The sequence below is a fragment of the Fopius arisanus genome, unplaced genomic scaffold (assembly GCF_000806365.1).
Source record: "Fopius arisanus strain USDA-PBARC FA_bdor unplaced genomic scaffold, ASM80636v1 scaffold00047, whole genome shotgun sequence".
Lineage (NCBI taxonomy): Eukaryota > Metazoa > Arthropoda > Insecta > Hymenoptera > Braconidae > Fopius > Fopius arisanus.
The window spans coordinates 20485-34097 of record NW_011887786.1 but is presented as its reverse complement, the minus strand read 5'-3'; the positions used below and the strand labels follow the sequence as shown (position 1 = coordinate 34097).

At 42.3% G+C, this 13613-nt stretch overlaps 1 protein-coding gene across 1 annotated transcript in view; it reads left to right on the top strand.

Moving 5' to 3' along the window:
- Positions 1–12179, top strand: part of HLH4C (Helix loop helix protein 4C) — a 48993-nt gene extending 36814 nt beyond the window's left edge. Inside the window, exon 2 of the mRNA XM_011306436.1 lies at positions 12026–12179. Coding sequence (XP_011304738.1) covers positions 12026–12179 — 154 coding nt within the window. The remainder of the gene's footprint in view (positions 1–12025) is intronic.
- Positions 12180–13613: the final 1434 nt, after the last annotated feature.

Below are 13613 nucleotides of genomic sequence, written 5' to 3'. Positions count from 1 at the left end.
GGGAAGAATAGTGTATATGTTGTTGGTGTGTTTTTTCTGACTTACGGTTGAAGAAAACTACGGTGTAGGGATGAGTGGGTGATCTCTAGGTGGCTCTTCTCTACGTAGCGGATTCCGGAGAACTCCAAAGATGTGCCAGATGCTTTAGCACTGAAGGAGCTGAAGATCCCCGAACACGCATCCTGGATGGTGGTGAAGCTGATAGGGTGGCTCTGGAGGTGTTGCTGGTGACAGTGGGTCTGAGTTTAAGTAAAACTCGGTTGACCACTGGGTCTAGATGCAGGTTTCTGGTGCTCAGCAGAAATGGCCTGGGCTGGATGCCCGAGTTGAACTCAGTCAGATACTGAGAAAATCACCAGGTCGTTGCTGGCTTACAGAAAGACCTCGGCTGAGAAGCTCGGGGTAACCTCAGTCAGGTACTGAGAAAATCACCAGGTCGTTGCTGGCTTACAGAAAGACCTCGGCTGAGAAGCTCGGGGTAACCTCAGTCAGGTACTGAGAAAAATAACCAGGTCGTTGCTGGCTTGCAGAAAACCCTCGGCTGAGAAGCTCGGGGTAACCTCAGTCAATTACTGAGAAAAATCACCAGGTTGTTGCTGGCTTGCAGAAAAACCTCGGCTGAGAAGCTCGGGGTAACCTCAGTCCGTTACTGAGAAAAATAACCAGGTCGTTGCTGGCTTGCAGAAAACCCTCGGCTGAGAAGCTCGGGGTAACCTCAGTCAATTACTACGAAAAATCACCAAGTCGTTGCTGGCTTGCAGAAAAACCTCGGCTGAGAAGTTCGGGTGAACTAGTAGTGCAGTCAGGCTATGAGCAGTGATGAATTGGGCTTGCAAAAGCTGGCCTCCAACAGACGGATCTTGAAGGATGAGCTTTAATGATGAGCAAGGCCCCTCGTTGAATACCAAGAGTCCAAATTTTACTTTGGACTCGTTGGTCAAAGTTGCACACTCAATCTGAGGTTGGAAGTTGTGTTTAATGCTCGAACGGTGACCCAGTGGTGACGTCAGAGGGTGGTCCTGCAGAGTTTCCCCCTTGAAGACTGATTTTGGAGAGTCGACTGGTTGAAGAGTAGGATACCACTTGAAGATGATTAGGAGTCGAAGATTTAATTTAGACTGCCTCGATCTGGCGAAAAACCGTCCTTTATATACTGTTCGGGCGTGATTCCCCTACGTCCGTTGATTTTTTGATTCTTAGTCACCCGCCGTTTTTTGAGATAAGGAGGGAGGTATCTTCATATGTTTGACGATGTATTCAAAAGGGATGTTTCTGGACGATGTACCCTCTCTCTAGTATCACCCCCTGTTTCCACAGGTGTGGGAGAGGGTTTTGAGAGAAAGACGGGACGATCGATCGTTGGCCTCTCTGTAATTAATTTTCTTCTAATGTCAAAACTGGCATGTTTATGTATTTTTCTGACGCTCACGGCCCATAAACTAGACGTCTGCTTTGACGATGGATGACTATTGTTCATTAGAAAACTGGTGTGTCAAGCGGAGTGGATCCTTTGAGGATGGAGGTATCCCCTTGTTTCGACAACTAAAAATCATCTGGTGAATCGTGCCAATTCCTGAAAGCCATCTCATAACTTTCATTGGGCATGGGGTGTCGATGACATCCTGGCTCAAGCCAACCCCCTGTAACCAATGGGGGGACATACTCGTGCCAGATGTACCCTGTAACGAGATTTGTCTCGTTACTAGTGTAAACACTAGTAAAGTCACTAGGTGAAGGGAACGACATCTAACGCCGGCTGAAATAGCCGAGCGAAAGGTGAGTAGAACATCGGACGATGGCCAATCAGGCCGCTCCGGAGGTGAATTTGACCAATCAAATAGTGGGAAGAAACGTGGTAGGGTGAGACCATGTTTCGGAACACTGTGATGGCGCTGACGATAGCTGTTTCCCAATTCGGAAATCCACCCAGCTGTGTTAGGGAGTCCAGGGCGGACGTATAGGCGTTCCAATTGTGTCGTTCCGAAGGGCGCCGTCGACTTAGACCAGGGACCAACGGCTAGGTGAAAGGACTAGCGCCCCCGGGATCCCGTCGAGTTGATTGGTGGCTGTGGGGTAACGGATGACCCACTGTCGTTGAGATGCTCAGACTAGGGGGAGAAGGCCCTGGTAGATTTAAGGACAGTTCGCGTTGAGTGCTGGTCTCGAGCGAACGTTTTAGGAGCTGGGAATCAGTTGGTGACAATAATCCTTGCCGGGATTATGAAGGGTACGTGGTTCCAAGGAATCTTGGAATAGCGAGAGAAGGGGACACTTATGTGTCCACGATCAGTGCAATGGATTACTTTGAGGCTACGGACGAGAGTCCGAGGCTACAGAGATCCATCTCTAGGGCGAAATCCATGGTGTTGGGGCGGACTAAGGGCTAGGATTCAAGGCGTTTCCCGTCGGTTCGGTTGCACGTGCCTCCATGGGAAGTCACTGTAGTTTTGACTCGCGATGAGATTGCTATTACCGAGCTCTCGAGTTGGGGTGGACGTTAGGTGGGTGAGAAAGGTCTCCGGATACCTACGTCGCATCTGCCTCAAGCAGTTCGGCGCCCTGCGGGGTGCGAAGGACACGCAGGGAATCTGTGTCTTGTCTGGGGTTGAGCCACCCCAGAGGAGAGAGTACCACGTGCGAGGGATGTTCAGATCCTTCCACGAGAGTCTGGGGGATACGTTCCCCGAAAGATATCGTTGACGATGCCGTAAGTACAGCAGAAGTTAGTGATTGAAGTTACTCGTACGTTGGTGAACCTCGCCTACTCTACCGTGTCATGCTGATGCTGGCTCGGCATTGTGAGACCCGCCACCGAACGTCCGCGGAGTTGAGGAAATTCCTTCGCGGCAGGTTTTCCGTCAGGTTTTCCAGAAAACCCTGGGTGGCGACCAATCGTGAACGATAGAGGCGGCAGCCAGGAATATCCCGGGGTGTTGACCCGGGAAAAATACTCTTACAACCCCCTTATTGGTCTGTTATTTCTTTTGTCGATATCGACAAACCCATGGTTGAGGCAGTCAATTTCTGAATTGCCCACATCTTATTTCTTTGAGTCTATTCTCATCTGTGTTTACCATTGGAGGGTTGTTTATATTGGTGCCCCCATGTTCAATTGAGAGAAGAAAGGAAGTCAAAAGGATCTCTTTAGTTATGCCTTGGAGCAATTTGTATGGCTCCTCTATATGTTTTGTGATTCCCAGGTGTTGTCCTTTTGATGATCATTTCTTGACCTTTCGGAAGCCCGCATGATGATGACTGCTTGAGTGCCCTCCCCCCCCCCCCCTCCCCCAGGGGGTCACCTTTCATCGCGTTAACCTCACATAATCGATGTTTTGACTAGGTTTTCCAACACTCCTCCATGCCAGAGCCGAACTGGAAGAGAGTAAACGTCACAATCGCACCATGGAATACCTCGCTCTCGGCAAGGGAATATACTTAAAACCCTATAAGTCTGGCCTGGGTTTACATTTGAATCCAAAAAACTTGTGAAACTACCGCACCGAGCTCTCACTGATGGTAATTTGATGCAGTATGTCAGCATCATGAATATTCCACATTTTCGCGGAGATTATATGAAAAATGCGTTGCCTTAAGTTGGACCCTGGAAATGTGAATCAGCTATAGTGAATCTTGATGATAAAGATGGTCCCGGCACACATTGGGCTGCATATAAAAAGAACAATCATGAAGTGATCTATTTTGATAGCTATGGCAATTTGCGTCCACCTCAACAGTTGATTAATTACTTCGGTGGCGGTAGTGTTGTTAAATATAATCCTGAAAATTATCAAGACTATGATACTTCTATCTGTCGGCATTTATGTTTGAAATTTCTAGCTGGTGAAATGATATAAAGCTGCAAAAAGTTCACAATTATATCAGTTGAGTGTTGACTATCATGAGTGATTCATTTACCTTGACCCTGTCGGGCCGATCTTCTATACTAGGGGCCTGCTATTTCCCACCGATTGAATTATCAGCAGAGATAGTGTATAGTGTGGGGCTTGTTCAATTTCTCACCTACAATTCAATTCCTAATATCGACGAAGGGTGAAATAAATTTTAAGTTGAAAAAAACGGATTGGTGATACAATTGACTATACCAACTGGAAGCTATGAAATTACTGATATTGAAAATTTTTCGAAAGATCAATTATCAGTGTATAAAATTCCCGTCACGTTACGGGCAAATGATCAGACGCGCAAGACGGTGTTTGAAGTACCCAAGGATGTAGTGTTAAATTTCAGGCCGTTGGACTCCATTGGGCAATTGCTTGGTTTTCAAGGACAAGTTCTAGCATATTCAACATTCTACGAATCTGCCACGCCTCCAAATATCATTCATGTGAACTCTCTACGTATTGAGTGTGATCTAACTGCAGTAGCCTACATTAACAATCGACGTGTGCATCGAATTCACGAATTCTTCCCAAGCATTCCACCTGGATATAAGATCATTGAAACACCTGCTCAGGTCATTTACTTGCCAATCGTGGTGCGATCAATAGACCATCTGCAATTGAGAATTGTCGATCAAGACAATGGCCCTGTGAATTTCCGTGGCGAAGTCATCACAATACGACTTCATATAAGAGCTCATTGAATAATGCTTATTGTGTTTGAGGGGAGGAAAGTCGGTCGCAGTTATAAAAGTGAGGACTCATGCCTGCAAGCGAACAGTCGTCGAGTGCATCTCACGAAGCTGACATCGCAGAACATCAAGTTCCTGCGTACTCTGGGACTAAGAATTCCCGGAAAAACAGGAAAGTGAGGGTGTGCTGTGTCTTTATCGCCTGCTGTTACTGTCATCTGCTATGGAAGAGATCCTGAACATTCAGAAGCGGATAATCTTCGATGAGTCGATTGCTCATTATGAGATTCATTCGCTCCAACCATTTGCATCATCTTCCTTCAACAACAATGACAAAATCCGCATTTCTGGACAAGAGTTCATTGCACATTTGTGGTAGATTAACTAAAGCCGATAATACACTAGGTGCAAATACACAACTTGTGAATAATGCCATCTTTCATTTGTTCGAGCAAATACGCTATGAATTAAATTCAGTGTAAATTGATAGGTGTAAAAATGTTGGCTTGACAACATTAATGAAGCATTACATCTCTCAGAGTCCTAGCCAGAAATATCTCATGGAAAATGCGTGCTGGAGAATTGACAATGAGAAGAAAATAACTGATGAGGCAGAATATTTTAATGTATCCATTCCCCTGAGCATGATTTTAGGATTAGCTGAAGACTATCAAAGAGTTGTTGTGAATGCAAAGCATGAGTTAATCCTAACACGTTCACACAGTGACTTTAATGCTATATTCGAAGCCAATGATGGGCTACAAGCTGAGCAATTTAAAATCACAATCACCAAGATCGATTGGATACTACCCTACATTAAACCTGCTGACACTCGAAAAGTCCAGCTTCTCAATCAGATTTCAAAAGACACGGTGGTGCCGATTACCTTTCGCTCTTGGGAATTGTACGAGTTTCCTCTGCTGCCGAGCACAACGAAGCATGTCTGGACTTTGAAATGCTCAACGCAATTGGAGAAACCGCGTTACGTCATTCCCGACATTCAAGTAGCTAGAAAAAATGAGGCTTTGAAGGATGTCAGTGCATTCGATCATTGTAATATTCCAGAAATCAAATTATTCTTGAGTTCGCAAAGTTTTCCATATGAAAATCTGAATTTGGACACTGAACACAACCAATCTGCTCTTCTCTACAATATGTACACCAGCTTCCAAGCCTCCTATTACCATAAAGAGCCTGAACCGCTATTCAGCAGAGCGGACTACTTGAAAACAGTACCCCTCATCGTCATCGATTGCTCCAAGCAGAACGAGTTCTTGAAAACCGGCCCTGTGGACATTCGTCTGGAGTTTAAATCATCGCAGATCTTCGACGCCAATACCGCAGCCTACTGCTTGATCTTACACGATCGAATCATCGAATATAGCTTACTCACCGGCAGCGTCAAGAAACTTATTTAAAAAATAAATCTAATCATTCAACTGAATAAATAAACAATAATTATTGGGAAAGAAAATCTTTTTGTTTCTCATCAACGACATCATGAGCAAGAGCCGAGTCTGCCTCGGTTTTCAATGATTCAAACATTATGTTTACACCGAGTTTGTGTTCATGTAGAATGCCTAGCATGGGGGCTGCTGGACTTTTCTCGTACAGATTTGGCCCCCTTTTTCTCTTGGATCCACTGCTCCATGAACTAACCCAACGATCTCGCACAAAATCATCATCCACTCTCACTATTAATTCTTCAATGCAATCAAGAATAACCGCCAGCTTTTTCGTAATGTGGATCGATAATGGTAGGAGTGAGTCATCTGCAGCATCTTCCTCGTTCTTCTCTCTCACAGCAGCATAATTCCTCTCCGAAAATTGCACATCACTGACAACACTCCAGATATTTTCCGGTGGAACATCACCAAAATGCTTCCCCACTATGTCCTCAAATTCGGGACAGTAGGGTGGAGTACTATTCAAATAGCGTATGTCTTCTGGTGAGAGATTCTCCATGATTACAACTAAAGTTCTCCCTAAATATTCGCGATTTATATCACCTCATCCCCTCCACCAGTCTATCCAAATTTCGTTACAACTGAATATTTATTCTCGGAAATTATTATTGATTCCTAGAAAAGCACCCACATTCGTAACGGTCAAATTTTTCGGAGAAATTCTTTATACCTACATTCCAATAAATCATTATCCATGCAAGTTCGAATTTCACCATCTCAGCTGATGAGGTGAATGACTCTTGCACTTGTCCACATGAACTTTTCCATCTCTATGTCATGATCGCAGCGAGGTCAATACCAAGGTTTATGTGACGCGTACGTGCTCATCGGTAAACACAAACACACAGAAAGCATTCGAAAATCACTGAGTCGTAGGAAATTTTATTGAAAAATTAAATTGATTCGTGTCTGTTTTCGTATCATTAATTGTTATCTAATTAAATAAAGTAATTGATAGTCTATTTAAACTGGGAACATTCAGTACAAAAGTGCACAATTAATTTCTGTTTTGTTCAATGTCATGAGCATTCAATGCAAAACCCAAAACGAAAGATCATTGCAAATTATTAAACCTATCTTATGTTGCATGGTATCATCTATTGAAGACTATGGTGGAATATTCATTCCACTTCGAAAACGATTCACTGCGCATCCAAGAGGCCGAGTGTTTTGTTTATACGGCGCGTACGTGCTCACTGGTAAACAGACGCGGCCACGTGAGCGGTGGACCAGTTCGCGCTTCAATCTCAATGAGAGAGAGAGAAGTCTCGATTCTGAAATCATTCCTCCGATTTGATAAGAAAAAAAAAAAAATCATGTTTCTCATTATTAGTTTCTACTACTCATGATGATTCTGAAGACGAAATTTCAAAATCATGAATTAATTTGTTGTAATTATCATCATTGACGTGGCAGAAAAGAAAAAAAAAATCACCGGCAATAGAACATCTGAAAATTTTAGCAACTAGGATTGTCAGCTATGAAATATTAGATATTACACATCAGAAATGAGATATTAGATATGAGATATCATATGGTGGATATTCCACGTCAGATATCACATGGTGGATACCCCCCCCCCCCCCCCCCCCCCCGCCATTTTGGTCCATAATGGAGCCGTGAACATTACCACCGCGGGGGCCGACAAAGAAGATTCCCCCCTACATTACCGACTGAGGACTTGACAGATTTCTACATTGCTCTGCCCGCAACCTCACCCGTCTCCCGCCCCGCACCGCCCCTACAGATCCCTATGTTCAGAACCGGCCTTGTTTATCTACTAACGTTTCTCCGGGTCGAACAACAGACGAAGATGACCATTTTTCGACTTGGTGAAACGCTCAACAAATCCTTTCCTCAATGATTAATACGGTGTAGCGGCAGGACGGTATTAATTGATAACTATATCGCGAACTTCTGCGACCACATGCGGATCAATCAGCGACATCGTGTCCTGGAAGTCGTTCCACTGAGTGAAAATTGTCTTAGTACGGAATTCTGCTGCAAACTCAGCGAAGCGGGAAGCAATCTTGTTCATGCAATTGGGAAAGCTTCGAATGGTGATTGAAGAAACAGAAACTGCTGCCATGGCACCTGTATTTTCAGAATTACCCATATTATTAAAGAGAGCACGCGGAAGAAACTTTACGCACTTGCAGATAGAAAACCGATGTCGACTCGGGTCACCAATGTATCGGCCAGGATAGTTGAAATCACAAAATATTTATGTTTCGAGCAGACTTCTTTTGTATTGATGGTCTCAGTACCGAGGAAAAATGTTCCACGAGAACTTCTCAAACCTGCAAGGGGGACAAGAAACTACCGAGGATCTACCTGAATCTCCAACTCGAAAAAGGAGAGAGACAACCTGAGAATCGGGCTGAGTCCTTCATCGGATGGATGAGAGAGAGAGCATTCTAAAGCGTTCCACATCCTATGACGTCACAGGAGATCGTTAGAAAAGACTGTGGAATAGGTGGGGAGCACAACAGGATAATACCGGATATAATTTTACGTGCAAAGCACAGCCGGCTTTGCTACTCCGTAAATTCTGCACGGAGACTTATAGGGCTACTTTAGCAGCTGCCGGGCCCGAGATTTAGAATAGCATCGTTGAGCGCATCAGAAACTGCCGTATGGCTATCGTGGGGATTTAAACACCTGGGAGCTTAGCTGGGCTTCTCTCGGCCTGGTCCTTCTGAACAGCGGTGAAGAACGCAAGTCCTCAAAAGGAGGAGCAAGCTCTATAGTGGACCTGACCTTTGTGAGAGACAATCTTGCAGGAGAGAATCGCTCATGGAGGGTTGGCCACCTATGCACGGCGAGCGACTTCCTTTGATTCCTTCAGCCATAGCTTTTAAGATTCACCTGAGACGCTGGCTTCTGAGGAGAGAGCCCTATCATCGTGTTGGCATTACATAACTTCCTTTTTCTTTTAAGCTGTATCTCCGCATGAGTATAACTCTTCTTCTTTTTACTCTGCTGTTTATTTCATTTCATATAATACCATGTTGGTTTTGTGATTTTCATTTGTTTGTCCTTCTTTTCATTTTGTTTAAGCTCCTAAACAATAAACGTATTATCTTATCGTATCTTAGCTCACACTGTCTTATGTAGAAATCAAATAAGTTATAGGTAGTTCATGCACTGTCGTCGGTTATCTTTCAATGTGTTAAAGATAACTCTCCAGGTGAATCAGGGAATCTTGCCACTTGAGAAACCATTATTTAAGTGCCTTCCATATTTACGGAAGATGGATCTGATATGAGCAAACCCATATGAAACACATGGAATCCTAAACGAGAAGAGCCTGGTACTCTGAATGTCGAAGTACAGCTAACCATTTTGGCAAGAATATCTTCAAATAGCGGACATACCTTGCCAAAAACACCAATGTTGAATCTCCGGAAACCTTGCTTACTTGCAGTTCGGCTTCATTAATGTTTCCTACCGGATGAAACCTTTTTTTGATCGGAATTCTGGATATTTTATATTGTAATCCTCCATTAGGAATGAATTCTTATTGATGGGCAATGTTCTTGATCATGGAAATTCAGACAGAGTATTTTCAAACTCGCCTGTGCCCACGTTATCCTTGTTGAAGATGAAAGCTGGCTCGAGAGGTGTCGAGATTGTCATCCCCTTCACTAACTTGAACAGCAACTGACTGTTTGCGGAACGCGTCTGTAAGGAGATCCATAATATTGATGGCTGATTTAGCGAGTATTTCTACGTCAATAATCGTAACCTTTTTGAACTTGCCTGCCTTTCTAACAATCACCTACTATCACATACCATCTACACTTCAAAAAATGGCCAATAATATTCAACCAAGGGATTCCTTCAAAATTGTTTATATGACAATGAATGTAGAGAGATCTGTTAAACTGAAACAAGGTATTTTTGCCGCATGATCAGTTCCTCGGTTGCTTACGTAATTTTAGCAGATTTTCATCCAACCAGAAGTTATCTTCCATGGCAGAAGTTAGAAGAGAGATAATGCCGTCATTTTATTAATTTAGTTTCATATATTTGAACGAAGATCTTCCTGAATTGCCGTTGATTGGCTGAAACTCCGTAAAGGTTCTCCATCGGTGGGGATTAAATGCAGCGAGAAATGAGTATATCCTTTTAAGATGAGGGCACCACGGTCCGGTCGTCGGTTTAACTGATTTACGGCGAAGGTCAACTCATGTTTCTGATCGGTAAGGGAAAATAAATATGAAACGGTCCGAAAAATGTATAACAATAATCCCGTAATTTTGATGAGCGCGGCGTGAAAAAATGTGGAATTTAGAATACACTGAGAAATCATTTTCGCGATATTAGATCAGGACAATATGCAACCCTATCGCCGGATATGAGTGGCGCGCATCATATGTATCGCATGCCTCTCAAAATGTCACTGGCGATTGGGTAAGTCACTGAGACCAATCTATTTATTTGACGCGTTCATCACCTATTGACATCATGTTCACGGGTTTTAGAAATCACTTCCGTTTGGTGGGAATTGACCACGCACTTTCGTTTGTCACCCCTTTGCGAGCAGTCTATACGCAAGCCATGCTACATTTTAGAATTTCGATCATAATATTTTAGTTTCTGGAAGTTTCTTATGTTGTCTCGGGCGAGCGCTATGGCCGTCCAAATTTGATCATTCTTTGTTCCGTTACCGGCACACATCCAGTAAATTTGTGTATGAAATCGATGCGTTGAGCATCCAAGTCAAGAAATACTATCTGTCCTATTGTTTCACCGGTGAGTCTCTGGTCTTTGAATTTCTGGGTATTGTAACTTATCACACAGGCAATGGTGAAATTGAGAATTCCCTGAATTTTAATTTTTTGACTCTCCCCATTGGATTATCTTTATTTTAGAGGAAATATTGAGTTTAAACTTATTCTCATTCCACTTCGTTTCGTTTTGTTTCACATTTTCCGTATAGACAATATCGTGAACTAATCAATATTTCGCGCTATTGTGTTGTTTCGAGTCGTTAGATTGAACATGGCGTATTTTCTGTAATTTCTGATTTTAGTATTGATTTTTCTTGGCTCAATTTTGAATGATGAAGTATTTCTACTTAATCCTCCAATAGAAATTCAATATCTTTAACTTTTCTTATTTTAACTTAATTTCAGAATATCGGTTTTATTCATTTGGATTTAAGGAATGTGAGATCATTGTAAGTATTAGGTCTGGATTTCAGTATCTAGCGCAACATTACCGCAAAAAAGATTTTGTTTATATTTTTCATATTTAATTATTTTTTATATCGAATCCAAATGATTAATTCAATTTTGTCATCTTCGATTTGAGTTTGGAATTTTATCCGAATTTAGTTGAACCCAGTAGTATCCCATATCAGCTTTTCTTCTAGATAATTTAGTCTCTATGTGCGGTGCTGCTGGTGATATTAGAAGCCGGAATTGAAGGATTTTTATTTGTAGTCATTCCGACTTTATTGACCTCGTGCCTCACGTCGATCTCAGTTTGGATGGTACTACTGGGCGGCGTGATGGAACAGCATTTTCTATGAACCTTGCGAAATTACGTCACACAGTATATGATTTGACGCATTTGTCACTATCACATTTAAAAAAATGGGAAGGCTTTCAATTGTAGCACTGGATTCTTAAATGAAGACGGTCGAGAAACATTGGAGTATTTTTATCGATATTTCTGAGAACGAATATCCATTCTTTCTTCGTACGTCAATGGTTGGAATAAATACGTCGATCGAAGATAATAAACATTTCTTTTTATTATTTCATCACGGAAAATAAAGGCAGGTGGTATTAGCTACTGAGCACTACATGCATCGGTTACACTAAATCGTTCTCATTGTGTTTGTTGTCGATGCTTGACGCACTTATTGTATTGTATGAAATATTCTAAGGGAAATTTAGTCATTATTTAATTTCTTTATTGATATTTTGAAACTGAAAATCTCAATCAATTGATCCAGGGAAAGAGTTCGAGTCGAAGCCTTCAACCTCGCATTTGCCGAACTTCGGAAGCTTCTACCAACGCTACCACCAGACAAGAAGCTCTCAAAAATCGAAATCCTGCGACTAGCTATATGCTACATTGCCTACCTAAATCACGTGCTGGAAGCATGAACTATCCTCACTCTGAGACTCCATATGTTTTCTGTGTACATATATCTAAATTTGTATCTTTTATTCTACTATGAAAATATCCAATAAAATATGAATTACGATTGAAGACGCTTTGCAGCAGCACAATTTGTTCAACATTTCTGATTGCCTACTCCTCCAACGTGATCAATCAAAAAATATGGTATGAAAGTATTTCCCAAAAGTAAACTTTACTATTTTTTTTAGTATTATTTTTTTATTTTTTTTTTACTATTTGATAAGTCTGCAAAATAACGGAGATGAAAAGTGACTTCCGAGAGAATGAGATATTGTTCGATTTCGCGAAAGATGGAAGGAATGAAAGTTGGGAATGTCATGGGTAGAATAAACTGTTGAATTACACTATGAAAGGTGATGATAATAATTTGTATGAAGAGAAAAACGAACCACTTATTCCGGTTAAAAAATGAATTCTGAACGAATGTTGATTAATACAGATTTCTCCAAAAAATAGTAATAAATACAAGAACAAAGTGTTGTAAAAAGCATAATAACAACATATTTGATGATGATGTTTTGTTGTGGTGGGTTTTGAGTGGTATGGGTAGTATGATCGAGAGGCGCTCAGTGCCGTCATTCTAGGAGTGATGGCAGACAATGCTTTCGCTGCCCTTGGAGGCAGCTCGTCGGTGTGGGAGGCGTGTACTGGCAGCTGTAGCGGCTAGCTGAGCTGAGCACGTTGGCAGACTGTCAGTGAAATAAGTCGGTTGATTGGAGATGCTGAGAACCCTGTTAATTGGGTGTGACTCACAGGAGAAGTCGACGAGCGCCGAGTCTGTATATTCCGTAGGTATTTTGTATTGTATTTGTTTCTGTATCGTTATGTATGTGACGACTTAATGTTTACCTATGCCTTTGACGAAACTTTCGCAGACAAACAGCCGCTGCTAAGCGGGACCCCATGTGTAGGTACTTTCACTGTTAACTACTGACCATCTCATCGACTTCTGATGATGAAGCTGTAACGAGCATTGACGGATCCCTATCGAGATACGCGGTAGCGTATCGCCCAAGTAAAGGTTTCGTCTCTATCCAACAAATAAGGCCGAGAGCTACGATGTATCTATACACGACACAACTACCCCTTCCACTACCTCCTGGTCGTATTTAATCCATAAAATACAAACACCAGTTACACTACATGAATCGCCCTCAAAATTTTTCAATTGACATAAGTCTTTCCTCTTTTCGATTAATATTGGCAAAAATACGCCCATGGCAACAGGTTCATTTCAATATTTTCCCGATTTCTAGTATCTTTCGGTTACATTGAAGTCACTAAGTTGACAGAAGTTCGATCCAACCTAACCTGGTCCAATTGGCGTTGAGATGTTGCCATCAGTGTATTCAAACCGTTGGATTGTACCAGGGAAACAGGAAAAGAAGTACAGTTCT